Source organism: Artibeus jamaicensis, unplaced genomic scaffold (assembly GCF_021234435.1).
Source record: "Artibeus jamaicensis isolate MK-2021 breed Jamaican fruit bat unplaced genomic scaffold, CSHL_Jam_final scaffold_1031, whole genome shotgun sequence".
Taxonomy (NCBI): Eukaryota; Metazoa; Chordata; class Mammalia; order Chiroptera; family Phyllostomidae; genus Artibeus; species Artibeus jamaicensis.
In genome coordinates this window covers 7932012-7955569 of record NW_026522026.1, presented here as the reverse complement: position 1 = coordinate 7955569, position 23558 = coordinate 7932012, and the positions used below count along the sequence as shown (strand labels likewise).

Here is a 23558-nt window from a genome sequence, read left to right as displayed (position 1 = left end):
AAAGGCTCACAAAATTTGGAGCATGTCTTCTGACTTAGGTGCCACTAGTCTTTCCATTACACTCCCATTATTTCTCATCCTACTGTTCCAAGGTGACAGCCATACTAACCACACAATCCTAAAACATGATGGAGTAGGATCCTTCATGGTCCACCTCTTGGGTAGGCTGTTAGAATTAAACTGAGTCAACATATAAAAAGTACTAGAATAGTGCCTGCCAGTTGTGTGTCTACATGTGTATGTACTAAAATAGTTATGTACATTTGTATATGTAAATATATGTGTATAGTATATACAGATATGTGGACATGTGCCATGTGTGCAAATATGCATACATATATGTTCCAGTACATGTGCAAACACACACACAACTTGAAAAGGGATAAGGAAATAATAGTTTCCATAACCAGGTTAGCTAATCAAGTAGGACTCCTTACTATACCCATAACCCTAGAGATAAAAAAAAAAAAAGAAGAATTTTTAAAAGAACTTTTTCTTCAGCTTCTTCATCTACTAGTTTTGGAGAATAGACATGTTTCTTAAAAATTTTAAGTCTCTATTTAAAGTAAGAGAAACAAAGTTTGCCTTAGCAGTACGATTTGCGATGCAGAGTCAGAGAGCATCGCTTCTCCCAGCCACCCAGGCTGCGAAGCCAGAAGGCACTGGGGCCCACCAGTAACACATACGTTTCTGTTTCAACATTCCAGGCCTCATAGCCCACCTGTCTACCAAAATGCATTGGAAGAGGAAAGAGAGGTGTCCCAGCTTCTCGCTTCATTCCCAGCTCAGCTTCTGGGCACACTAAATTTTCTACATTCCTTGAAGATATTTTTGCACCCTCAGAGGAAGACGACATTTGCAAGGAAAGCGAAAAGTGCATCAGTTCAAAAGCCAGACCTGGTACTTCCTGTCCTGGGGGAACTGGCCAAGAGGTGGCTGCGTGTGCGCGTGCGTATGGGGCACTGGCACTTTGCCCATCTCTTTGCTTCCTGGGTGGTGCGTGAGGTGGTCCTCAGTGCTGGATAATTGACAATGTAATTTCCTGATGGGCTGGTTCAAGCACCATAGGAGTGGTCTGTGTGGCTGAGAATCATCACGGGGGTTTGTTAACAAAACTCCAGAAACGATCTCAAAGCTCCGAAAGTCCCTAAAGATGGGAGAGCATGGAGGTGAGGAAGGATTGAGGGAAGAGAAACCGAAAGACATCGTAGACAGAGCCAAATTGATTCCAGAGCGTGGGATTGGGCAAATAGAGAGAGAAAGAAAATCTAAACCCTCCAGGCGAATCCTTCTACCTGCCTGTCCGGAGCTCTGTGGGTAAGTGTCGGTCGGTTTACCAGCGGAGTCTCGGTGCAGGCCCCAGCGCCGAAGGCCGCACTGGAGGCGGGAGCGGCCGTGCGCACACCTGCCCTGGGCCCTGCAGACAGGCGCAGACTCTTCCTTCGGAGGTCGCAGCGGAGGGGAGTCTGGCAGTAGTAGGTGGAGAAAGAGATAGGAACACCTGGACTCCCCAGGACAGCCGCTCAATCCATAGAGTGGGGAGAGGACGCACTTCCTGGCCAGTTTTCTGGGTAACACTGGCCCCGGGCGTCCAACGTTTTCCCGCTCCGGGTCACGCCCATTGGGCTGGGCGCCTAAGCCGATAAAGTGCGGCGTTGGGGGGTGGAACTCAGCAGAGGACCAGAAAGGTGGTTCTGAGCCGTTCAGACACCCGGTGGGACGCGGGAAATGCGAACATCGGGTGGACAACTGTCTCCATCCCTGACCCCATCCTGCCCTCCTCCGCGACGGACGGCTGCCCCACGTCAGGGCTTGGGACTGGTCCACGCGTGGCTGCTACTGCAACAGTCGTGACTCTGGTCCTCAGAGGGCCGCAGAGCCTAGGAGTGGGCCCGGGACCATAGGAATTTTCCCCGGAAGGGTCGGTTTCGGTCTGAGTTCTCCAGCGCCTGTGAACTGGTGCTAAGATGTGCGTGGGTCTCCATGCGCGTCCTCTGGTTCCCACACGCCTAAGGGCATACTCTATACCCTGAGCATATCGTGGGTAATACAGATGTCCCCCAACTCACAAACTCCAAATGAGGAGAGGGAGTCAGGTTCGCTCTAGCACACGCTTGGAGATGGCCGGCGCTATAGTCCCAGACGTTCTGCCCCTGGGACACAACAAATGCTGGTGCAACAACCAGCCGGTTTTCTCTCTCCCACTTAGGACCTGTGGTCTTGGCACTGGGAGCTCAGGCCACCCTCCAGGACTTCAAAGTAGCTCCAAGTCCGCATGACCCTGTGACCTTTTTTCTTCTGCAGCTGTGCGCAGACGTTTAAGCCCACGCCCTCAGCCAACGACCTCAGTCAGTTGGGCAGAAGGTGGGGTTATGGAATTTAGAAACACTCATCCGAGAAAATTCAGACACAGAGAGTTAAGATACATCCGAAAGCTTGAAAATGGAGGAATAAAATAAAACACTTGTCAGTTTGTCTTGGCTGAGGGCAAAACTAGCTCCGGGCACTCTTCCCTTACTACTTCCTGCCCAAAAGGTCTTCTGGGCAGATTGATTGGCATAGCTGCCCAGTCCTAAAGTGTCTGCACAACACACCTACCTGGATCACCCGGGCAGTAGCTTAGCCAATGTTTGGCTTTCTTCCTGATTGTGTGATTACGTTAATGACCACACAAAACAAAACACAAGGGAAGTTTAGGGAGTGTCAATGTGTATCAAAATATGGGATTCCCAACTATGAGGAAGTCCTTATCAAAAAACCAGTATTGTTTTAGACCTGAGTTTATTTCTGAATCCCCAACAGGTAGTAAAGCCAATGTAGTGAAAAAGAGATTCCAGAAGGATCGGACATAAAAAAAGGGCATTCAAGTTTGTTTGTTTTTACAGTTAGGCCCCAGACAGCTGGGGTTTGTTTGTTTTTAAGAAACTTTCTTCAGCGATCCACTAGTATTCCAGGCATGGACAATTTAGTCAGCCCCCTAAAGCAGTGTGATTTAAGGGTCTCTTGAAGCCCATTTTCCATTTGCCCCAAATATCCTTCTCAATTCTTGCCATCAGTTTTGCTTCACAACCAATCTTGTTCTTTTCTCTGCAAAGCCCCCTTTAGATTTAATAGGAGCTTGGTTAACCATGAGAAAAATCAATTCCTCACTACAAGTGCTTTAAAGATTGTAGGACCTACAGCACTCTGTATAGATGAGAAAACCAGGATGCAGGTAAATCAAATGATGCTGATAATAATGCAGGGTTGTACTAGTCCTGAACAGCAGCTGGAACTGGAATTTTGGACTGCTGCTCTGATCACACATTGCTGGGGACAAGTGTTTCAGAGTATCCAACTGTTGCCTAGCAGACGTGAGAGCAGGCCTCAACAATACATAGCACAAAAGTAGTTGGATGATCTTAAGAAAGTCAGTCTGCATTTTCACCAACCTGGGTCACACCATGGATGCATCTATTTGTTCTGCCTCTGGTCTTTACCTGCTCCCTGCCATAATCATAACTTGTTCTGTAATCACCCCAAGATAATGAAGCCTTTAAAACACTTTTAGGAAAAAGCTTTGAATGCCTACAATGAGAACGTGTACAAGTTTCAGACCTCTTCACAAGTGTCCTCCATCTGACAGGGGAGGGTTGGCAAGACGTGAGGGAAGGGGGAAAGTGGAAAAGAACACCTGTGGTCTATGCAGTGTCATGTCCGTCACTGGAGCATGCACAGAGTGAGTCTGACGATGCCCGTGGATTAGGGTCATGCCATCCTAATACCTAAAGGATGGTCATCCACTTTGTTTTTCATCTAATGGCTGCTGGGTATACCACACACTCTCACATACACTCCATTTAACTAAGATCTGTTGTCAGTATATGAAGAATACAAAGGGACTTTTCATAAGAGGAAGGACAGGGAGAGGAGGCAAGGTATCAGGGTCTTCTGTATGGTACGACTCCAGGACTAGTATTTTCCAGAAGCTGTGCAGCTGCTCGAGCCTTTAGAAGGAAAGCTGTGCCCTGCAATACAGACAACTGTGGTCACTTCACTTTGGTTTCTAAAGAGACTCTCTGTAGGGTCTCAATGGGTAGTGAGAGAATGCCAACTGGTTCTAGAGGACAACGTACTCTTCCACGTAGGCACCACCAATAGAAACTTAAGTGGGTTTTTCATTGGGTTTCTCTGATCCAGGCCTGAAAATTGTCTCTGGTCACATGTGAAGATGCTCATTATCCTGCTGCTGAAAAGAACACTGAAGTCCCAAGGACAGGCTAGCTTCGCAGCAGGCGTCCCTGCTTAAACGCTTTGTCCTTTCATGAGGACGCTCACCGCGTTCCAGCTAAAGATTCTCCAGCTAATAACCAAACCTACTCCTCTCTCTTTGGGGCTCAAAATTGTCTTAGAGTAAATAAATGCAAGTGGGGCAGAGTTCACCGTCCCTCTCCTGCTATCTCTTCTTTCCAGGGACGCAGTGAAAATACATGGTATCTCTGCAAAGTGTAGTTCTTGGCTACAAAAGTCTATTTAAAAACTTTCCAAATAATTGCTCTGAAGAAAATAGTCATTTATTGTCAAAGCATCCAACATACCCAGATAATCTATAAAGTTTAATAAATCTTTCCAGGGATAAAAGAAACACATAACTATTCAGACTCCATTTCACTGGCACAAAATTACACTTTGTATTAAAAGGAAATACATATTTACATAATGATGACATTCTTCATTGAAGTCCATAATCATTTCATGATACATGCACTTCCCCCTGGAAACTTCGATTGAATGCTGACCCCCGTTTTTACTTTGTTTTCGTAAGAACACAAATTGTCATCAAGAAATGCAGAAAGTATCTCATTCTCCTCCTTTACTTTTTATCTAAAATAAATTTTGCCCTTACATACAATTATTACATCTAAATTGTAAGTGCTTAATAATTTAAGTAGAAACGTATGACAAATGCATCAATATGTTGCAATATATGACATTTTAAAAAATGTACCTTTGTTTTTGGGAAAGTGAAAATGCGTGCATTCAAAAGAAAACCCCTCAAACAACCCGCCCAATCAAAAACCCACCATCCCGTGTGTGCGCGCGTGTGTGCGTAGTGTAGGTGGCAGGTAAACATCTGAATGAGATCACTGGAGGAGCACACGTGTTTGAGAGTATGTGTGTGACGTGACTGTCTCTCTGGGTGCAATGTCTCAGGTCACTAGGAGGTGGTGGATGCCATCACGTGTTTGTTCCTACAGGTGGCTTGACTGTGCTGTGCGTGGACATGCTGAGTGAAAAGCTGCGGTCCTTTCCGTGTCAATTATGGGAGGTCATGTGCCTGGAGAGGTGGTGGCGCTCCCTGAAGGACTCGTTGCAAATGGGGCACTTGAGTTTCTCTTCCCGCCTTCGCTTCACCAAGGGCTCCATGGCGTACTCCTTTTTGTGGTGCGACCGCATGTGGTACACGAGGTCGGAGGTCATGCGGAAGGAGGCGTTGCACTTGGCACACCAGTTCTGCGCAGGCAGACACAGCGAGGTGAAGGAGGGCGGCAGCAGCGTGAGCGCCGAGGGCAGCTGTAGCTGCAGGGGCCCCGCGGCCGCAGAGCTCTTGGGCCAGAAGGCGGTGGCGTAGAGGAAGGGGCTCTGTTTGGGAAGGCCGCCACCACCGCCCTGCAGGGCCGCACAACCTCCGTTCAGGTCCGCGGCTCCCTGGAGCTTCACGGCCAGAGGGTCGGGAGCGGCGGGGTAGAGTCTGGTGGGGCCCACGCCATCGCTGGGGTGGCAGGGCTCGAGCGCGCTCAGCTTCTGGCCCAGCACCAGCGGGGACAGCTGCGAGAAGGAGCGCGCCGGCTGCGAGAAGGCGCTTTTGCGCTCGTCCGACGCGGCGCCCTGGCAGCTGCCCGTGCCGCCGGTGCCGCCCGCGCTGCCCGCTCCCGCGCCGCCCCCAGCGCCGCCGCCGCCGCCCAGCTGCGGCACGGAGGTGAAAGCGCTGCCACGCGCCGGGCTGCCGCCCTCCAACCTGCCGGGCAGCGGGCCCCCGGGCCGCGGGGCCAGCAGCTTCTCCGCACTGGCCGGCGACGCGGCCACGGGCGTGGAGGAGCCGCCGCCGCTGCCCGCGTCCTGGTCGTCGACAGTTGCAACCCCGCCCTCGGCGGCCGCCTCCTCCTGCAGTCCCGGCGCCCGGGCCGCCTTCTTCACCTCCACGAAGGCGCTGCGCTTCGCCTCGCCCGTCTCCGGGCTGGGCGGCGCGAAGAGGCGGCCGTTCTCTTCCAGGCCGAAGTAGCTACCGGAGGCGCGGTACTGCTGCGGCGTGCAGACCAGGTCCTCCTTGGAGGCAGACAGGGGCCGCTCGGTGAAGCGGCCTCGGGCCCCCGCCAGCCCCGCGCCGGCGCCGCCGCCGCCCTCCGAGGCCTCCTCCGGGAATTTCCTCTTCCCTTTGCCCGGGCCCGCGGAGTTGCCGTCGGGACTCAGCTCCGCCTCCTGGTGGCCGACGCCGCTGCCGCCGCTGCTGCTGCTGCTGCTGCCGCTGCTGAGGCTCCGGACCGGGGAGCAGCTGCCGCCTCCCCCCGAGTTTTCCAGCTCCCGGGCCAGGTTGTGAAAGTCCGTGGATGGCTTCGAGCTGCCGCCGCCGCCTCCAGTCCCGGGAGGGTTACTGCCCTCGGGGGAGGAGGTCGGGTAATGGTGGAATGGGCCAGCTTTGCAGAACTTGGGGCCCGGGCCCAAGGGCGCCTCCTGTTGTTGTTGCTGCTGCTGCTGCTGCTGCTGCTGCTCCTTGCCGCCGCCGCCCCCGTGATCCTTGGTGCCCACGCCGCCACCCTGTTCGTCCTGGGGGCTCCTATCAGCGCTGTGAATTCTCTTGGGGCAGCGGAAGCGCAGATGCGCCACATAGGGGAACTCAAACTGGAAACGTTGACTGCATTCCAGGCATGTGTAAGGGGACGACCCTGCTTAGTGAGCAAACACCACACAGATGCACACACGCGCGCAGGCACACACGCACACGACATGATTACTCAGGATCGTCTCTAGGCCAGTTTGTCATCACCCCCTTCACCAACCCACCTGAACCTCTCAGGCCTCAGTGCCTGAAAAAAAGGGGCTCTAACCTCCCTCCTGATTTGGGGGAAGGGCAGTAATTAAGCCAAGTGTCCCCCCGATTTATCCTTACCCATCTTCCCCAGCTTCATTACAGACTAGATCACAGAAGCTTCCTAAGAGAGGCCCAAAGAGAGGAAAGACGCGCCCAGGAGCCACAGTAAGACAGCGCCGCTCCCTGCATTTCTCCCCGCCCCCCACCCCGTTTGCTAAGGGCCCACACGCGGGTCGAAAGCCAACCTACCATTCATTTTGCTGTGGGGTCTAGAGGGGCAGAGCAAGAGTAACTCAGTCAGTTCTTTGCCGTACCAAACTAGTAACTCCTCATCTTTGGCAATCCTTCGGAGAGAGCGGTAGAACAGCTGTCCGTTTTTTATATAGGCTTCAAGATTCTGCTCTTCTTTATCTCTGGCTGATTGGACAAGACGCAGCCACATGAGACCTTCTGAGGAACCATTTGCTGCCGAGGTGTCTACCTACAGTTTAAAAGAAAGAAAGAAAGAATACAGGAAGGAAGGGGCTTGGGGAGCGAGACTCTTGTGAGAGAGAATAAAGCCAGAGGAACCGGGTCCATTTCCTACACCTCACTCTTTTCCAAAGAATTATTTAAGATCAAGATTCAAAAACACCTGACCCAAGTTGGAACCCATCCTCTTGTTTGTACCCAGCAGGCAAGAGAATTGCTCTTTGAAAGGCTGGATCAATCATGTAGATTATTTAAGTCGTTGTTTTCATATATCGGTTGAACATCAAATGAGGAAAATTCTTCCAATTCAAATTATTCCATACTACAAAAATGTGGAGGAATTTTCTTTGCTTTGGCAATGAAAAGTTTAGATCTCAGAAATTGTCTTCTGGCGTTCGCTCATTTTAATTTTGACTGAAACAATTATTAGTTCTTTGTAAAGAAAGAATGAGAAAAGGACTTTTATATCCACACTAAAACATATGGATTTAATGATGTTTTATTGTCAAACCATTAACATTTTTATTCAAATACAAACTCTGGGCATTAGCTACTGCTCCCAGAAAGGGTAATATGTTTAGGGGAAGGGGACCCCTATATTGGAAGGCAAATGCTCCCATACTTAAAGAATGTACTCATTATGCAAATAGCCTCAGTCTTCCAAAATCTCCCAGAGTCAACGTCATGGTCAGGAAAGCCCAGGATTGAGCCACTGATTTGGTCATTTATTCCAGAAAAATCAGTTGACAATTATTTCAGTTTAATTTTTCCTTTTCAATTTTTGGTGTGTGAAACAGGGTGACCCACTTTACTGCAATTTCTACATCCACAATGTGTCTCAGTTGTCACTAGAATAACAGTCAGTTTTCAACTGGTCATTACCTTCCTGCCCCAAGCAGCATCTGCAAAGACTTACCCTGAAGATGTAAGGAACTGTTCTCTTGTCAGTGGACTTAAGAGCTATGAAAGCGATGCTGTCATACAGGGAAGTATGGCTCAGGACGCAGGGACCGAATATAGCATTCTCGGGAATGTCGCAGGTGGTGTAAACGCTGGTGAAGATATCTGTCAGACACTGCTGGACGGCCTTGGCATCCCCATCCCAGATGCCTCGCTGGATGCCTGAATCCTCCATCACTAGAGACAGACACACAGGACACCAAAGTGAAGAACATTACTCTTTTTGCCTTTATGAATCCAGACAGAACATTTTAACTACTCGACAGATTTTTCTTGAATTTGCCTGCTTTTTCGCATAGCTTTTATTTCATAAATAAAACCAATGGCAGATTAAATCTGGCATATTTTGAAGAGGCCAACTAAAAAATTGGAATAATGTCAGCTCAAGGTAGACTAACTGCTTGTGAGAGAGAAAGCATAGGGCTAGGGAAGACAAGATTTTTTTTTTTTTTTGCAGTAAAGTTGGGGAAGATGGGGCAGGATTTGGGGGCGGTGAGGGTAGAAAAAAACAACAGTGTTTTTTACTAGCCTATACACTTTCTTCACTGAAACTTCCAATGTTGGGAAGAGAGCTTCTCTCCTTTTCTCTTATGCACTGGACTGAATGCCTGGGAGCTGATTTTATTTCATTTTCTTCCAAAGAGGGGAGCAGCACTAGCGAACAGGTGGAGACAGCCAAGCATGGCGAATGGATTTCAAGTGGAGTGTCAGGGCCACTGATTCCGTGTCAGCTAACCTTTCTCTGCAGCCTACAAGAAAGGACGCATGTCTGCTCATTACCATAATCCAACACTGTCCCTCCGAGGCTTTAATTAAAAGCAGCAAGCAGAGGTAATTATTTTTTTTCTCAACGTGCTTATTTATGGATGAGGATGAATCCCAGTTACCTTGTTATACAAGGGGGTGGAGTCACATGTGCCTCATGAAGTGAAGAGGTACAGGGCCGGTCCGAAGTGTCCCCTGCGTGAAACACTGCATGTGTAATGACTGGTGAATTCCTGCTCCCTAAATGCAGACCAGTCTGGGCAAGAGGGGGCAGCCCCGCTTCAGTAGACCTCAGTGGACACTCCAGCTGTTTAATCCTCAGCAATTTAGAAAGTGATGCCCCAATGGAGGGCTCTCTATTAAGCTATCATTCGACTTTTTTTTCCTTTGTCACTGGACACTGCCTACAATACTTATCACTTAAAAAACTTGTTATTTAAAATTTAAACTGGCTTTGAACTAACTGCATTGTTCACTCTTTCTGATTGATGAAAAGATTTCCTCAAGTTGGTTTTTCCCCAATAATTCCACCATAGGCAGAGATTCATGTATGTTTTGCATAATTTAAGTAGTAAACCTAATTCTTCTCCTGAGAATTTGTTAATTATGGAATAATATTAGTAATGCCCATTTTTATCTTAATGTCTATTAACCAAATAACTTTGCCAATGTGATTACAAGGTGCTGCTTTTTTTCCCCTTACAGCTAACAGAGCGTGGAACTTTGGTCAGCTCTTCTTTCATTCCCTTGGCCACACCCCCCAGATGTCGGGTATTGGGCAGCATCTGCCAGACGGAAATAAGAGGAAGATCCGTGAAGTAGAAACTTACTTGATCCCTGGACATTTTTACCCCACACAGGATAGCGTTTCTTATCGCCAACTGAAATTTTAGATATATTTTTTAAATCCTCCAGAACCTCCCAACTCCTTTTTAAAGGAGTCCTTTTCAATTTCCCCAACTCGGCGTTTTATGCCCCAATTTCTCTCGTCCTTTTAAAAGTGTCTTTCAAACAAACGTGTCATTGTGCCGGGATGTCGAGCCGTCACGTCGGGCAACAGCAGGGACACAATCATTAAAATGCAGTTTTACCTAACAATACGGTGAAAAGGTCCTCGCTGCACCACGCTAATAGGGGATCGCGTCTCCGAGGCGAAGGCCAGGAGCATCGAGCCGGTCACAGTCATCGCAGGGCGAGACCAAAGCCTGGGCTCGCCCGCCCGCTCGCGGTGGACTTTGCCACCCAACCTTTCACAGCTCAGCATCCTCTTCCCGGGCCCAAGTTCCCGTCCGCCGGGGCACCTTCCCCGAGCCGGCTGAGCTCGCTGCGCTGCCGCCGGCCGCTCGCCCTCCCCTGGAAGCAGGCATTGTCTGGCGGTCGCGCGCGCCCCAGTCGCTTGCTTCTCGGGCAAAGTGCTCTCCACCAGCTCCTCCCTTTGTATAATCTTATTGGCAGCAGAGATCCCCTCTACAATTATCCCCCCCCCCCCTTTCTGGATACTAAGGAAACGGAGAAGAAAATTTTCCACTCTTCCTACGAAACCAGCCTTCCTCCCATCCCCCTTCACCATCAATGCAAATAGAGACTTACCAGGAATAAGGTCAGGATAGAATCGGCCAAATAACGCCACCTGGAACCGAGAGATGCTATCGACTGTTTCTTTTGCCTATTGTATCAGTGTATTTCCATGTCAAGAGGTGTTGGTATTGCTGTCTAGTAGGCGCTGCCTGAGAGGGGAAGGAGGGATGGAGAGATGGGCAGAGCGAAAGGAGGGGAGAGTAAGAGGAAAGAGAGAGAGAGAATGAGTTGTACAGATGGACCCGATGCAGTGACTGACTGGCACGCAGACACACACTTTTTGTTTGCTGCACATAATCTGCCCAATGACGCGTGACAGCCCACGTCCCCTCCCTTTAACTCTTTGCTGGGCTGGGCGCTCCCTCCGGCGCTGCCTGCCTGGAAGCGGTCTCTCTCCAGACTGCTGTCTACCCGCAGGTCCTGAGCTCCTTCCCTAAGTGGCAACGCCTCTCTGAGCGTAGTTGGTCCTTTTTCTCCTAAAGCATCGACCCTCTGGGACTGGTAGGAAGGGGGAAATCTGTTTGTAGGTCCTAAAGGGAAGTATCAGAAGTGGAAATAGCCTTTTCCCGTTTCCCCTGGCACTTGGAGAACCTCTGACAAAAAGGTGGCCACTCAGTGAGGGTGCGGAGCCCACGCGCATCTCCGGAGTCTGAGATTTGTGCTGGGGAGGGGTTTTCAGATTAGCCCCAAGGGATTGTCTGGCCATTGAGGCGTCGCTGGTTCACCCAGCTAGTTGCTTGGGGCTGATCAGACAGCTCCAGCTCTCTCCAGGAGCCCTCACTCCACCGAGCCCTTCCAAGCAAGATTCAGAAAGGATGCGCTTTGGTGAGAACTTGATACGGTCTTTCTGTGGAGCTGGAGGTGGAGCACGGACAATAAAGTGGGAACGCTGCCAGACTTCCTAAGGGGATATACAGAGTTCGTCTGGCCCCAGGACACAAACACCTGGGCGGGGGAAGGGGTGAGAGACAGATGGGCGGGATGAACCTAGGTTACTGTACACTCCAGCCATCCCCGCTCTCCCGCCCTCTGCCCCACGCATTCTGCGTAGTCCCGGAGGGAGGGGGCCTATTTTGGAGGAGGCCCACATACTAAGACTTCTGGGTGTGGGGGGGGTGTCATTGTAAAAATTATTACCGAGATGTGCTCCGGGGAGCTCTTCAGGTCCATACGGTGGTAGAAGAGTGGATGGAGTCACCGCTGCCGCCTCGGGAGCCTGGTGTTGCGCGCTAGGCCACTTCAGAGGTGTTGACTGGCCCCTTTAGGGCAGGGGCTGGAGCTAATGACTTGAGGTCTTTAAGAACCTGAAAGTTGACTCCTACTGGAGCCGCAACACATTTTCACTGGCGAGTTCTCGGGGTTTTGTTTTTTTTTTTTCGCCGTTAAACTCTCTAATCCTATGGGAAGAAAGGCCCTTGAGTGGTATAGACCGTCCTACTCCTCCAGCCCCACCCACAAAACCTTACATGGAAGAGGACAGTTGGTTAGCTTTAGGATACGCCGGATGTGTAGCCAGCGAAACTGGACGAAGCCACACAATTTAAGGAGGAGAGAACACATCCTTATTTTTATCCAGTGTTGAAATAAAGTAGTGGGTTGTGGGTTGGCAAAGAGCAGCTTAAAAGGAAAAAGGTGCTCACGGTGTTAGTCTGATTCCCTCTCGCAGCTTGGAGACCTCCCTCTGGAACCCGGCAGCGAGGCTCTGACAGCCACTCCTTGCTGGCGCGCACGGTCCAAGAAAGCCAGGAAAAGTGAGTTCTTTTCTCCCTGGTCTCGGTCTCTCGGTCTGTCTCTCTGTCTGTCTCCCTGTGTGTGTGTGTGTGTGTGTGTGTGTGTGTGTGTGTCTGTCTGTCTGTCTGTGTCTCTCCTCCCCTTCACATTTCAACAGCCCCTGCTCAGCTCCCGCAAATAAATTTGCAATCCTTCCTATCAGATACAGCCAGCCAGCCAACGTTGCCTAGGATTAGCTGGGACTCCAGAAAAGTAGGGCTGAAAAATCCCTATATTTTGGCGGGGGTTGAGGGGTGGGAGAGTGAAGGTAATTCTCCCTTAATTTTCAGGTTAGCTACTGGTTTTCCCACGAAAACTTTCAAACTGCGGTTGTCTTCACATATCATTTCTCTTTATATATGTCATTTCTCTTTATATATGTGTGAACACCTTTACATGGTTTGGCTACAGGAAACCCATGTAATGACCAAAGCACAAAGCTGAGGGCTCTCACAGTCCGCATATGAGAATCACTGCATTTGGCTACCAATTGTCTTAGGACTCGATGTTCCATTCACCTCTCTCCCCCTCTTCTCCCTCCCACCCGCCTTGTCACCCTCCATCTCTTGTTTAAAGAAAGGGGATGAGGATTAGCAAAGCAACATCAAAGAATTGCCTCAAACTTCTCAAAAATAATCCACAAGGTGGGAAAACAGTCTCCAAACACTTAACTGAATTCAGAGAAGGAGAGAAGGATAAAGAAGGAGGCACGGGTGTAAACAAGATCTGGATAAAGAAGTAACCACAAGAGAGTTGTGGTCCCTTGGAAACTGCAGTCTGACAAAGCACAGGGAGGTATATGTGTGGGCTTTGGGGAGCGTGTCCTCAAACCGAATTCCATTAAACTGTTGAACAGAACGTTCCTTAGAGCCTCCTTTTGCTGTTATTTAGAGAACAGGAAGTTTGCCTTTCCCAGGAAAAATCATCTGCCCATGCAGGCCACTTAAAATTCTTTTCTAGTACATGTTCTAAATATAAAAGCATCTATTCCAGAATGTGGACATTCTAGAAAACCTTAAACTTTAAATGGAAGGCATTTTTCTTTACCCTGGGTTTTCCCTCCTTACACATAAAGGTCACGTCTTAGACTATGTCTCCTTTGGGGTACTGAAACCTAGACTCCAGTTTGTATAAAATAAAGAATGCTTCCTACACTTAAGTTGGGAGTGGAGGAGCTTGCCCTTCCAAATATCAAGCAGAAAATAGCTAAGATTCTATACATCAAAAAGGGAAGGGATGTCTTGAGAAGGTGACCATTAGATGACATTTTGTCTGTTTCATTTTTCTGCTCCCATGATTAGATTTCCCCTATTAATTTCAGAAAAAATCCCAAATAAAAGATTTTCTAACATTTTATTAATCCAATCAATTATTTCTCTTATGTATTAAATGACTGACATAATGAAAAAGCAAATCTGGGCAAGATTAAGCTAGAAATTCCTATTTTGAGGGTTTTCTAGTATTTTAAGTGATACATATTTGCTTGGTAATATAAATGGTGTAAATGACAATCATTGATAGGAGCTTAAAAATCTACAAACTGTGTTTATTTCTCTAGAAATTTATGGGCTAAAATCGTGCATAAACTACTTTGAAATTACTCTGCATTACTACTTTTTGGAATTCACTGATACTACATGAAGGCTCGAGGCATTTATTTAGCCTTAAACAATGCTGTAAAAGCACACCTCAGTCAATAGTTTTTATTTAATTCACATGGAACAATGGGTTTATTCATATATGTGGAGCTCTTTTCCCTGGGGTTTTATATCCAATTAAATAGTTAGAGTGATGACAATGAAGAGTGAGGGTATGTTTACCTAACTCCACTTTAGCAAGGCTTCCGGCAGTTATGGTAAAAATATATGTGTAGGCAACTGCAGTATTGTTTTTGGAGAGAAGGGTGATGAATGAATGATTCTTGAGTGGTGACTTTTATGACCTAAGTGAGAAGATGAAGAAAGGGTAAGAAAGGAAATCTGATTCTTAGAGAGTATTACAACACATATGTCCTTTCTCTTCCCAGGGTAGAGAAATGGGGCCCAAAATATCTCAACCTCTGTGATGGGAGACAGATAAAGTCTCTGAGAATAACCCACTTAGATTATTACCCTATAAGAATGAACACACATTTTCTTTATCCTTTTCTAGGTCCTATTTTACCCTCTGCTAAAATCCCATTTCCAAAGCTCTACACCAGCAAAGGTTTTGTTGACACATATTTATCACGGTGAAGGAAGAACACACTGGAAGTCAAGAGAGATACTAAGAAAGCAGACAATGGAGACTTTTTCCTACGCTTATAATTTTCCTAAAAGGACATCTCTGGAAGGGATGGTAAGGATTGAGGGAGGAAGATAATGGGACTTCACAGCCTCACCATGGAGAATTTAAGTTTCTGAGGAATCACTTAGGGGCAAGAAGAGACAGATTTGCAGGGTAGGATTGGAGATACTTTTTAAAAATAAATAAATAAATACACTTGGCAATTTCAGTTTGGACCTATTCCTTACATTAAGTATTACTGTTGGTTCATCAAGTGAGAAATCAGTGAGTGTTTCCCAGACTGGTTCTGGGTGAGCAAGAGACTTAAGGATAGATACTTCTAGAGCCTGTGAGGGAGGGACCCTAGGCTCCCAACTCCTAACTCACATTTTTTCTCTTCAGCTTTTCCTGTTTTCCAATAAATGGGAGCTGTTTTTAATGCTGCGGATGCTACTACCATTAGAACTGCTGCTGTTCTTATGATTATAACCTGCCTTTCTCAAGTTCAAAACCTTCTCTCTATGGGTTCTCAAGTTCTACCCGACACTCTGCTGGAATTCAGCTGCAAGCCGAATGGTCTTTGAGAACTTTGTGTAATTCATTTTCTCTCCTGGATCTGGATTATAGTCAGCACACTTAATGGCTTCTGAGTATAAATTTCAGCAGGGCTAGCAACTGAGGTGACATTAAAGGCAACTACCACAGATCCAAAATTGATGCCTCAGGCCCACCTGTCTTTGACCTGCGATCAATCCAGTACCCAGAATCTTGACCCCCTGAGTTCTCTCAGCTTTTATATCCCTTCCCAGATGAATATCTAGAGAGCTGGCAAGGTTTTCTGTCAAATCTGCAGATTACAAAGTTTTTCCATAGTCAGACACTGCAGTCCTTGAACAGACCTCGTAGTGGGAGGAGAGTGGGAGGAAGTAAATGTAGGCAGCGCCACAGGCAGTCATTCTGGGCCTCCTAACCCTCCTGGATGGGCTTTCCAGGCAGATTGGGAACCCAGGGGTGTCTAGCAATAGAAAATGGAAAGGAACATCACATTTTGAGGAAAACTGACTCTAGGCCTTAGGAACGTCATCAAGTTGAGAGGCTGTACATTAAATTTCTTTGAACAACCAGGAAGAGGGATATAATCCCCACACTCAGTACCTGGGTTTCACCGCATTTCCTCTCCATTTTAGGCTCTGGGTAACTCCTGAGTTAAAAAGAGATAGGCGATTGACACACAGTGTGGACCCCAGTGTGGGTAGGTTCCCCAGCACCTGGACTCAGCTTGCCTTCTGAGGTGTGGACTTAGACTGTAAATTGGACTGCTGGGAGATGAGCAGCATAAACCATTCCTCTCCCAGGATGGGGTCTAGGCAGAACATACCAGGACATTCTAGCTTGGAATCTGTCCGTGGCATATTTCCCTGAAGCCAGAGAGAGACAGATACCTGATTAATTTTCTCCAAGGAAAAGAGAGGCAAAAAAGAAATGAAAAGGGTTTGTGGGAGTAGATATCAAGTAGTTACCACACAGTGGTGATTCACATTGCTTTATGAGAGCCTTGGAAATATAGCTTATTTCTTCAAAAACTATGCTCTCACACCCAAAGTGCCCCTCTGGTCATATTGCAAACTGCACTGTTTGAGTGGAAACCATTGTTCATGATTTCAGTTCAAATAAATTGCAAATTTCATTGTTTAATCCAGGGCTATTACTGTAGCATCAGTGGGAGACTGTATCCCCAAACACTGCATAGAAAGTCAACAGCCTTTTAACAGATTTCATAAGCAAGTAAAAACTACCAAAATTAAGTCTTTCTTCAATTCTAATACTTGGAGAAGTGGTCTCTTAAAGAATTCCAAGATCAACTTGTCACATACAATAGTAATAGCATGATTACTATAAATAACACTACCTATATTTTATTTTATTATTTATTAAATTTATTGGGGTGACATTTGTTAATCAGATCATATAGATTTCAAATATACATTTCTATGATACACGGTCTGTATATTCCATTGTGTGCCCATCACCCAAAGTAAAATCATTTTCCATCATCATATATTTGGCCCCCTTTCCTGTTTACTACCCTCTCTTCACCCTGTACCTATATTTTAAAGTGGCAGAAACAATAGGCAGGGGATCAAAATATATTTGTTCTCTTGAACTTACTGGTTGAAAAGCCAATTCTCTGATTGATTTGGTAGCCATCTGGTAATGCAACATAAAGATAACCAAGACATTAATAATCTCCTTTAAAGTTTTAAGGAAACCCATATTTAAAAAATAAATATCCAGAATTGTCAAATTAAGTCATATAAGAATAAACATATTGCATATGAAGACCTAGATGTTAAGACTTTTTGAAGGCCTAGAATTCAATTTAGGCCTGAACAAGTTTATACCTGATTAGATATAGTCCCATGTGTGAAGGTTGAGGGTGATTATTATTGAGGGTAGCAATTAAAAAATAACTTTTTGGATGTGTCATTTTTCTGGCTCAGGTCCATAAGGTAGTCATTGCTCCTTTCCCCATGTTTTTGTGTAAGATGGTTTTGAGAAAATAGTTTGTGTGAAGTCATAGGAGAGAACAGTTAGTTCTGGAGAAGCAAAACTGAAGAGAGTTCTACAGAATATGCTTTCTACATATGATTTTTGTATCTAGGACCTAGTGCGTGAGAACAGATGCCTCACAGCATTATCTATTCTAGAGTCAGTTTACCTTAGACCCTAGGAAGTTAATGTTGCCAGACAAGCACAGATCATCTGAACTTGTGTTAATAGCCTGGGGAGAACCAACTGGCTGAGAGAGTGCAGCAAGTTCTCTTTCTTACCTGGGGGGACTGAATTAGCTGCTCTGTCCCCCAAGCCACTCACAGTGGAGTCTGGGCCCAACTTCTGGGGGGAAAGGAAAGGCAAGGGAAGAAGTGACTGCTAGACCTAGACAATGACCGTCTAAATTCTGCGGTGTTCACGTCTCAGTAAAGGGCGCCACGACAGAGTGAAGCGTGCAGAGGCCAAACGACAGAGATGGGCTTCAGTGTAGGCTCAGGAGGTCCCTGGTAGAGACCCAGGGAGGGCACCCCCCAGCAGCATCATGAAAAGATAGACACCACTCCCATTTCATTTGTTTGGGATTGTTCACGAAGTGTGCAGAGCTCTGGCACAGCAGGCCACTGGGCAGAACAAAATAAGCTACCTTCAGCTGGGTGTCCCTTTTCTAGAAGCAGCGGGAGCAAATCACGAACATGAGGCAGAAAGAGACCACGCGGAAGTATGCCCTGGACACTCCAAGACCCACGGAGGTCGAAGCAGGGACTAAGCGCACTTAAGGGCCAGTCACGTTCTCTGCCTTCTCCAACCTCCTAACACCTCCTTGGAAAGTGTCAAACTTGCCTCCTGCTAGGCGACAACTTTCCCAGAGGAAAGGCGTCCCGAGGGCTGGGTTTTCAGGAACAGCTGTGCTCTGACCACCACCACCACCACGCTTGCCCCTGCGCAGGTCCCCTGTCTGGTCCCCCAACCACCTTTCACAGGTTGTGGGTCTCGTTTTCCTGTCTCTCACTAGCTGGGAAGACAGAGCCTCTCCCAGCCTTGGTCTTTCTCCTCAGGTAAACCTAGGCTGGCGGGAGCTGCCTCCCTGGTCTCGGTGAGGACTCGGTGGAAAAAAAAAAAAAGGTGGGAGGTGGTGAGCACACTTTGGAAAGCCTGTTGCTGAGCAGACGGTAGGGGATTACTTCCAAGAGCCTGGGTTAGTTTCATTTTGGCCTTGGGTATCACAGAGAGGCCACAGTTACCTTAGTGAAGAAACGTAAGTCTGAAGAACTGACCGAGAAGGGGTAACGACTAAGGTTCAGGCTGCAAACTCCCATCAGGAGGCAGCTAGGGTTTGAATGAATCCCGACTCCTGAGGGTACACAGGGAAGCTAACCTGTCCGTGTGCCTCAGGCCTCCATGTGTGAACCGGGGTAATAAAGGAAACCCTCTCCATAAAGTTACTGTGAGGGCTGAGTTGGAGTTACCAAGCTCAGACCACAGCGCCGCACAGGCCCATTCCGGTACGGGCTATCATTACTGTTACTACACAGCCTGGGCTGTGTAGACATTAGAAAATTAATGTCTAATGTCAATGTAAACATTAGAAAATTTGGGAACTGTATTGGGCATCCGCGTGCAAAGCCACGGGTAGGCCAAGGATTTCCGTGAAGGTGGAGGATTTCTTGATGTTTCTAGGGAGATGGTCAGGAGATTCTGGAGGGTAAAGGCAGGAGAGACGAGTACGTTAGGGTGTCCAGGAGTCCTGTTTCCTGCTTAAGGAAGGGCTCCCCCGCAAGTTCCAACCAAAGGCCTCGTCCCTCCCCCTTCACGGAAGAGCGAGTGGTTTCCAGCCGGGAGGCTGGCACAGCGGGCGTCTACCCCCGGCCTGATCTGGAACGCAGTTCGTTAGGCCCGGCAGCGGCGCCACGTTGGAAATGGGAAGTCAGGTCGGCGAGGGCGGAGGCGTTGCGGCCTGTGGGGCCAGAAGCACGTGAACGCCCCACTGAGGAGGACTGAGCCGAGGCCTGGGTGGGCTGAGAGCGCTGGGGGACGCGGGAGTCCGCCCTGGAGGGCGCCTCCGCGTGCTGCGGGCCCTCCTCTGCCTCGAGGGACCGCGGCTCGGCAGCCCTTGGAGGCCGGCAGGCCCGGAATCAGGGTGGGCAGCCTCAGTCGGCCCCCCACGCCCGGGTCGGGAAGCAGGACAGGACCAAGCCCTACCCCGCGGGAACCCACATCCACCCACGCGGACTTCCGGGCTTCGAGCCGGGCCGGTCACTGCCGACGGCCGCCAAGCCCCGCCTCCGACGCACGCCTACGGCTCTGCGCGGGGCATTGTGGGCCCAGCGGACCACACCCGCGCCCCGGCTTGTGCTGCAGCGGAGAGCCCCACGTTGCCGCAGCCGAAGCCCGGAGCAAGGCGGTTTACTATCACCTCAGGCCTGGAATGTCTGGCCCAGGCAGGAGACCTGGGACGGGGGTCAAGTGTGGGATCCTCATTGACCTTTCTCCTGAAGGCTCCCAGAGGCAATCGGTTGAGAGCAAGCAATTTGGAATCTGAAACAGGTTTGAACTCAAGTCCGCAGTCTACTAGCTGTGTGTCTTGGAGCAAATCACCAACCCGGTCTGAAGTTTTAGTTCCCTCACTTGTAAAACAGAAAAAAACATTTACCTCATACGGTGGCTAAGAGCATTGCAAGGACAAGCCTGGGTTCACATATCTGCTGGACTGCTTGCTTGGGCTCATCAGCCACTCTGCACTTCTGCTTCCTCTGAAGGAAGTGGATCTGTGACCTAGGGATAATAATACTTAACTCAAAAGGTCATAAGAATTAAATACAGTAAGTATGGCAGTGCATTCAGCCTAGCAGAGAGTTAGAGCCAAAATAGTTATTTAAAGCATCTTAGTGCCTGCCACTTTGAAATGCTGGGTAAATACAATTTTTAAATTGTACCTTTTGTGCTCCATTTTTTCTCTTCTTCAGAGAGAAAGGATGTGCAGAGGTGCATGCCAATATGTGGGGTGGCAGTGTGCACAGGCCTGGGAAGAGTAGCTTGCAGCAGAAAGTTAGAGCTTCCACTTCTGGAAGCTCCATGCCTCTTCTGTCCTTCCCTCTTCAATTTCTAGCGACAAGGTAAAAGAATAGGAAAGGCAGAGGAATGGAACTTAGAATATGGAAGGTGTTCGACAAGTGTTTCTTCTGTCAAAAATGACACTTCACATATTCACATAGTGAGGAGACAAAGAGTCAGTGTGAAGTAGAGCGGAAGACCCAGCCTTGGATTAGTTTCCATTTCTGTGCTTGGCCAGCAGTAGGCATATTCGGAGCATTTCTGTGTATCTTTATGTCATGGCCCCGGACATGGTGAATAGGCCTCCAGTGGAGGGGTGGAATCTGTATGTGCCCCAAAGCTTGGAAATTCAGTTTGGAGCCCAAACACTTACGATATTTTTTGGACTATAAGACACACATAGGTTTTCGAGGAGGAAATAGGAAAAAAAATTTTTGAAGCAAAAAATGTGGTAAAATATTTAATAACATAAATAACACAATATTTCACTGATGTAAATATATGCAATTCAACAGCAGCATTAACAACCATTATTTCTCCCAAATTTTGGGGGTGGAGGAAAAGGTGCGTCTTATAGTCCGAAAAAAACCATGGTTACGTTAATGGACATCCTTAATTATCCTTACAACTCAGGCCCTTTCAGAGTGGGTAAGCATATTTACAGCACATGCCTCATCACTGCCTCGCTCCTTCAATACCGGTGTCTTCTGACTTTTCTGATGGGAGCACTTACATCTTTCTTTTGTTCTCCATCTACAGTAGGATAATGAGTGATGGTGTTTTCCTCACAACTAACAGGACATCCAGGAAACCTGGCCCCCCCCCCAACAGTGTTCAACTGACTCTTCTGCTTTTTTTCTGAGGGCAGAGAATGCTGATACAGCAACAGCAATCTAAGGAAATGGTTCTCAACCCTTTTCATCTGATGGCACTCATAAACTAATTACTAAAATTCTGTGGCACACCGGAAACTATATTTTTGCCTATCTGACCAAAAATAGGTATAATTTTGATTCATTCACACCAAATGGCTATTGTTGCATTGGCTGTTGACTTTTTTCATTTGACACTCAAAGGGAAAAGAGGTCAGTGCCCCTGACTAAATAGTCACATATTGCATGTTTTAAAAAATTTTGTGGCTTACTGGTTGAGAATCACTGATCTAAGGTGTTTTTCATAAACTTCTGGCTTTTAGTCTCCTGTCTTCTCAGACTCTGACCAAACAGCACTGTTAGCAGAAAGAATAATAAAAAAAGTAAGACCAATTCCTCAGTGCTGTGAGCCCCAGGCAAAGGAGGAAACTGTGAGAAGGAGACACAGCTTGGAAAAGATTTCTTTTTCCTGGCCATAAATCTCATCCCCTTGTTCGTCTGCCCAATGGAGCACGATAAAGTCCTTTTCCATAAAGTATTCAGTATTACAGCCACAAAGCTCCCCCAATCAGTAGCCATCTGCTTCTACCACGACTGCTGCTCCCGAAGCAGGGAAAGCAGCAGCAGAGAAAGGGCACCACTGTTCGGCGGCTGGACAAACGAGGAGACTGAATAGCTTTGGCTTTCCTTGTGTATCTGTATCTATAGAGACAGGGGAAGAAAGACGGCATTATATTGATACAACAATTGTAAAACAAAACACGGAAGAGGCATCTAAAGGGCAATATCGCATGCATCAGGGGTCTCCAGATAAAAGGAGAGCTAACAGATTTATAGAAACCTTTAATTGGTTTTCAATTGAAAGCTTAAGAGGCTTGGACGAAACTGTGAGGAGTGGCAAAGTGCTCTCTCTCAGCCGTCTGGGAGGCATGATCGATTTCATGGCTATGGGGCTTGGGGTGGGGGGTGACCCCAGAACCTGCCAGTACCTCTGCCACAACAGGAGCAGCTCCATGTTGCAAGCTTCCTCCTCTTTGGCCAGGGAGAAACTGATCTAATGGGAATAACAGAATCACCCAATCTCTTTCTCTTCCTCTCTCTCTCCCCCTCTCCCTTCCTTCTACCCTACTGATAGGCTAGTGGAGAGGGAAGGAAAGGTTGCAAAAAAAGTAAACCTAACTTCCCATGTCCGGAAGAAACAGACCTGTCCCACATAGGATTTTTAGGCCAGAAGGCACGCCTCTTCGAAAGATCCAGAGTCTTGCCCTCACCCTACCCCAAGATCTCTCCTCTCCCCTTTTCTAGACTCAAACAGGAAAAGCTGAAATTCACAGAAGGCTCTCCGGCTCTGATGGTGAAAAGTCTCGGCCCCACTGGGTTTGTTCTGGAGCGGATCTCTCCACTTAGCCCAAACTGCAGCACAGGAGGCGACACCCCGCCAGCCTCCGTGGGCAGTGCCCACCCACACAGCTGCTCCAGACATCCGTCCGTTGGTTTCTAAAGCTAATTTATTGGCATGACCTTTCATTATCTTTCTCGATTTCCTAATTAATCAAAGATAAAAGGCAATGGTGCAAATTATGATTATGAGGAAACTGGAAGATGGTTTTGAATAAAATGGGAGAATAGAAATATGATTGATTGAAGGACATGATAGAAAAATCTCAAGTACTATGTACAGGCCTCAGAGTGTCTTGCGGGTGGGTCGCTCCCGCTCTAGAATCCTGGCAAGGGGGCAGTCCCCAGATTAGGTCACTTAGATACGAAGCCTGCGGAGCAGAGAGAACTGGGTTTCCTCTAGGGCTCCTAACTCACTAAGCGCCTGCTCCCCGCCCTCCCAAAGCGCACTCCGCTCCTGCTTCGGAATTTCAGGACTCCTGGCCAGTGATCCACTCCACTTCCGGAGCGCCTTTGGATTGAAATGAACCCCATTATTGGGCTAACGAGCCCCAAGTCTCTCTCACAGTTTTCCTTCTGTCTTTGAACATGCTTCTAGTGAGACTAATTCCTCGTGAAATTGCAAGAAAAGAGTCTAGTAGGTCACAGCTTCCATTTCCTTGTGTAAGGGATTAACAGAGCCCCTGTCTGTTGCTGCTTTCCAGAATTACGTTCTGGATTAAAAGAAAGACAAGGCATAAACACACATTTTGCATTTACTGTTGGTTCTGATTAATGTTTCCGAGGGGATTTGTGCTGGGAGCTTA

General features: G+C 47.9%; 1 protein-coding gene and 1 long non-coding RNA gene across 6 annotated transcripts; one reads left to right on the top strand and one right to left on the bottom strand.

Annotated features, from left to right (window-relative positions):
- Nucleotides 1-1024: 1024 nt before the first annotated feature.
- LOC119057041 (uncharacterized) lies at nt 1025-10402 on the top strand. The gene is made up of 3 exons (XR_005083991.2): nt 1025-1317; nt 9143-9331; nt 9971-10402. It is a non-coding gene; the product is annotated as an uncharacterized LOC119057041 (long non-coding RNA).
- On the bottom strand, nt 5253-22808 carry PRDM8 (PR/SET domain 8). 5 transcript variants are annotated; one of them, XM_037155665.2, is made up of 8 exons: nt 21627-22808; nt 20365-20533; nt 20082-20203; nt 11981-12240; nt 10856-10992; nt 8457-8677; nt 7319-7550; nt 5253-6926 (listed from the first exon to the last, which is right to left on the bottom strand). In XM_037155665.2, exons 6-8 carry the CDS (start codon nt 8673-8675, stop codon nt 5296-5298), a joined length of 2082 nt encoding a protein of 693 aa, XP_037011560.2. In that variant the 5' UTR covers nt 8676-8677; nt 10856-10992; nt 11981-12240; nt 20082-20203; nt 20365-20533; nt 21627-22808; the 3' UTR covers nt 5253-5295. The 5 variants fall into 5 exon arrangements, with proteins under 5 accessions (XP_037011560.2, XP_053511678.1, XP_053511677.1 ...); XM_053655703.1 differs by having other exon boundaries at nt 11981-12161; XM_053655702.1 differs by lacking the exon at nt 21627-22808 and having other exon boundaries at nt 18898-20203; nt 20365-20871.
- Nucleotides 22809-23558: the final 750 nt, after the last annotated feature.

Bases quoted from the DNA above. Each gene is read 5' to 3' on its own strand.
- PRDM8 (XM_037155665.2), bottom strand. From the start codon at position 8,675: ATGGAGGATTCAGGCATCCAGCGAGGCATCTGGGATGGGGATGCCAAG. The intron at 7,551-8,456 runs GTAAGTCTTTGC...TTTAAACTGTAG, and splicing joins CAGTTCCTTACATCTTCAGG to GTAGACACCTCGGCAGCAAA. The intron at 6,927-7,318 runs GTAGGTTGGCTT...TTGCTCACTAAG, and splicing joins ACCCCACAGCAAAATGAATG to CAGGGTCGTCCCCTTACACA.